General features: G+C 43.6%; 1 protein-coding gene across 1 annotated transcript in view; it reads left to right on the top strand.

Moving 5' to 3' along the window:
• Window positions 1–3,625, top strand: part of LDLR (low density lipoprotein receptor) — a 61,847-nt gene that overhangs the window by 38,577 nt on the left and 19,645 nt on the right. Inside the window, exon 7 of the mRNA XM_014535733.1 lies at window positions 822–944. Coding sequence (XP_014391219.1) covers window positions 822–944 — 123 coding nt within the window. The remainder of the gene's footprint in view (window positions 1–821; window positions 945–3,625) is intronic.

Genomic DNA, 3,625 nt, shown 5'->3' with positions numbered 1-3,625 from the left:
GCTCTATCCACTGAGCCAAACCAGCCAGGGCTATTTTATTTCTTTTTCTTTTTTTTAAAAAAAAAAAACAACAACCCTGTTTTCATTGATTTCAGGGAGAGGGAGAGGAAGAGAGAGATAGAAACGTCAATGATGAGATAGAATCACTGATTGGTTGCCTCCTGCAGGCCCCCTACTGGGGATTGAGCCCTCAACTCAGTCATATGCCCTGACGGGAATCAAACTGTGACCTCCTGGTTCACAGGTCAATGCTGAACCACTCTGCCACACTGGCCGGCGTATAGTTTTTTAATGAATTATGTGATCTAAAAAAGCATGTGAAGCAAAACTGGAAAGAAGTCTAGGAAAACCTTGATGGCTGTGGTGGGATATTTGGGTTCCGGGTGCTTTCCTCCCCTTTCCAATTTTCCAAACTTGGCTTTGTTGCTTTAGTAATAATTTTTCATGATTCTTCTTCATGAAGGAAAAAAGTACTGTTGCCATAAAAGAAAGGAAATCATCTAAAATCTACATTGGTTACATTTGAGAATACAAAAATAGATGCACCTGGGGAGTTTTCCTCCATGTTGGGAAGGAAGGCCACCTCTTCTCTTTTTTTCCTGCTCAAAGAAGCAGATAAAATGGATAGCCACTGTCTCCTACAGGTGGAGGAGGCTGGGTCTGTTTTTCCATGTCTAAGGCTCCTCCATTTACATGCTGTCCCCAAGGCCCAGGGCAGCCGATTCCTGTAAGGCTGTCGGAAAATTGCTTCTTCAGTGATGGGGATTCTTGCGTCTCCGCCTCTCCTTGAGAAAAATCAACACGTGCTCTGTCTTTCCTAGCTGTGGCCACATGCCGGCCTGACGAGTTCCAGTGCTTCGATGGGACCTGCATCCATGGCAGCCAGCAGTGTGACCGGGAGCATGACTGTAAGGACATGAGTGATGAGCTTGGCTGCATCAATGGTGAGCTCCGTGCCTTGACAGCCCTAAACCGTGGCAGAATACGGGGGTACAAGCAGGGTGGATCCCAGAGCAGGGCAGGGGCTCCCAGGTCAGCCCCACACCAGCTGTGCGTCCTCCGGCAAGTTACTTGACCCCTCTCTGAAAAAAATGTGCGTAATGAAAGCACCTACTTCAGGACTGTGAGACTTAATGAGGTCAGAGTGTACAAAGCCCATATCTTTGAGCTCAGAGTTATATGCGAAATACAATTCCATGTAAAAGACTTTCCTGAATTTACAACACAGCAATTCCACTCCTGGGAATGCCCCCGGGAGAAACTTGTCCCCATGCACTAGGAGCCCGGCTCTGGAAGGTCCAGAGAAGCACTGTGCTGATAGCAAAACCCTGGAAGCCGCCCAAATGTTCATCAGCAATAGAATTAATTTAAAATTTTAATTGTGGCCCTGGCTGGTTTGGCTCAGTGGATAGAGCGTCAAGAAGCACTGTGCTGATAGCAAAACCCTGGAAGCCGCCCAAATGTTCATCAGCAATAGAATTAATTTAAAATTTTAATTGTGGTAAAATACACATAACGTAAGGATATTGCTTTTTTTAAAAATAATTTTTATTTATTTTTTTATTGATTGATTTTTAGAGAGGAAGAGAAAGAGAAAGGGAGGGGGAGAGAGAGAAACATCGATTTGTTGTTCCACTTATACACATTCATTAGTTGTTTCTTGTATGTGCCCTGACAAGGGATGGAACCTGAAACCGTGCATTTTGGAATGATGCTCTAATGATATCAACTGAACTACTCAGCCAGGGCCAGGATACTGCTTTTTACATTTTTCTTATGGCCCTGGCCAACGTGTTCAGTGGTTAGAGTGTAACCCACACACCAAAAGGTCTCAGGTTCGGTTCCCGGTCAAGGGCATGTGCCTGGGTTGCAGATTCGTTTCTAGGCCGGAGGATTAAAAAAAAAAAAGTATTATGTTATTTAGAGACTGAAACAATTTAGTGAATAAAGAGTTAAAGTTTGACAATGCACTACCTTTTTAAAAATTGTGGTAAAGTACCTACAACATAAAATTTACCATTTTAACCATTTTTTTTTAAAGGAAGTCCTTCAAGCAGGACTTATTTTTATTTTATTTTTAAATATATTTTTCTTTATTTCAGAGAGGAAGGGAGAGGGAGAGAGAGACAGAAACATCAATGGGGAGAGAGAATCATCAATTGGCTGCCTCCTGCACACCCCCTACTGGGGATGGAGCCTGCAACCCAGGCATGTGCCCTTGACCAGAGTTGAACCCAGGACCCCTCAAGTCCGCAGGCCGACGCTCTATCCACTGAACCAAACCAGCTAGGGCTATTTTGACCATTTTTAAGTGTCCAGTTCTGTGGCATTCAGTACATTCACATTGTTATGCAGCCTTCACCACCATCCATCTCCAGAACTTGGTCTTCGCAAACTGAAACTCTGCCCCTATTACACACTCACTCCCCATCCCCTCTTCCCAGCCCCCACTTTCTGTCTCTATGAATGTTACTGCTCTAGGATATAAGTGAAATCATACAGTGTTTGTCCTTTTGTATCTAGCTTATTTCATGAGCATAATGCCCTCCAGATTCACCCACGTTGTAGCAGGTGTTAGAATTGCCTTCCTTTTTAAGGCAGAGTAATATTCCATTGTATGGATGGATCACATTATGTTTACCCAGTTATCAGTTGACGGACACTTGGGTTGCTTCCATCTTTGGCTATTGTGAATAATGCTGCTATGAACACGGGTGTATGAAAATAATGTTAAAATGGTGATGTAGTCACCAGTGGACTATCACGCATACAGCTCAGAAAGTGAGGCCAGGGCTCTCAGGCTGCAGGTGAACTTCATAACTTCACTTGATCTTCGCCTAAAGGCTGAGAAGCAATTGAACCTCATAACTTCAGCAAGAAGCAAGTTGCAGGTGATTACTGAATACAGTTATTTTACAAGACTCGAAAACAAGCAAAATTCAATAATATACAGTTATTTTACAAGACTCGAACAAGCAAAAAATTCAATAATATTGTTCATTCCTACATGTTGATAAAACTATTAATGAAAAACATAAGAGAATGGTAAACCCAAAGTTCAGGATCATTGTTACCTCTGAGGGTGTAGCAGAGGGTAGCAGGGTGGGATGGAGAAGGGCGTGTTATAATCTAGGTCTGGGCTCTGCAAACCTGTACCATAAAAGGCCAGTTAGTAAATATTTTATGGACCACAGTCTCTGCACTCAATTCTGCTGTTGTTGCTAGAAAATAGTCATAGACAGTATGTAAATGAATAGGGATGCGTGTCAATAAAACTTTAAAAAAAAATTTTTTTATTGCCCTGGCTGGTTTGGCTCAGTGGATAGAGCGTCAGCTTGTGGACCTAAGGGTCCCGGGTTCAATTTCAGTCAAGGGCACGTACCTCGGTTGCAGGCTCCTCCCCAGCCTGGGCCCTGGTATTGATTTCAGAGAGGAAGGTAGAGGGAGAGAGAGATAGAAACATCAAGGATGAGAGATAATCATTGATCGGCTGCCTCCTGCACACCCCACACTGGGGATCGAGCCCCCAACCTAGGCATATGCCCTGACAGGGAATCAAAATGTGACCTCCTGGTTCATAGGTCAACACTCAACAACTGAGCCATACCAACTGGGCTAAAACTTT

Source organism: Myotis brandtii, unplaced genomic scaffold (assembly GCF_000412655.1).
Source record: "Myotis brandtii unplaced genomic scaffold, ASM41265v1 scaffold1496, whole genome shotgun sequence".
Taxonomy (NCBI): domain Eukaryota; kingdom Metazoa; phylum Chordata; class Mammalia; order Chiroptera; family Vespertilionidae; genus Myotis; species Myotis brandtii.
This window is presented reverse-complemented; position numbering and strand designations above follow the sequence as displayed.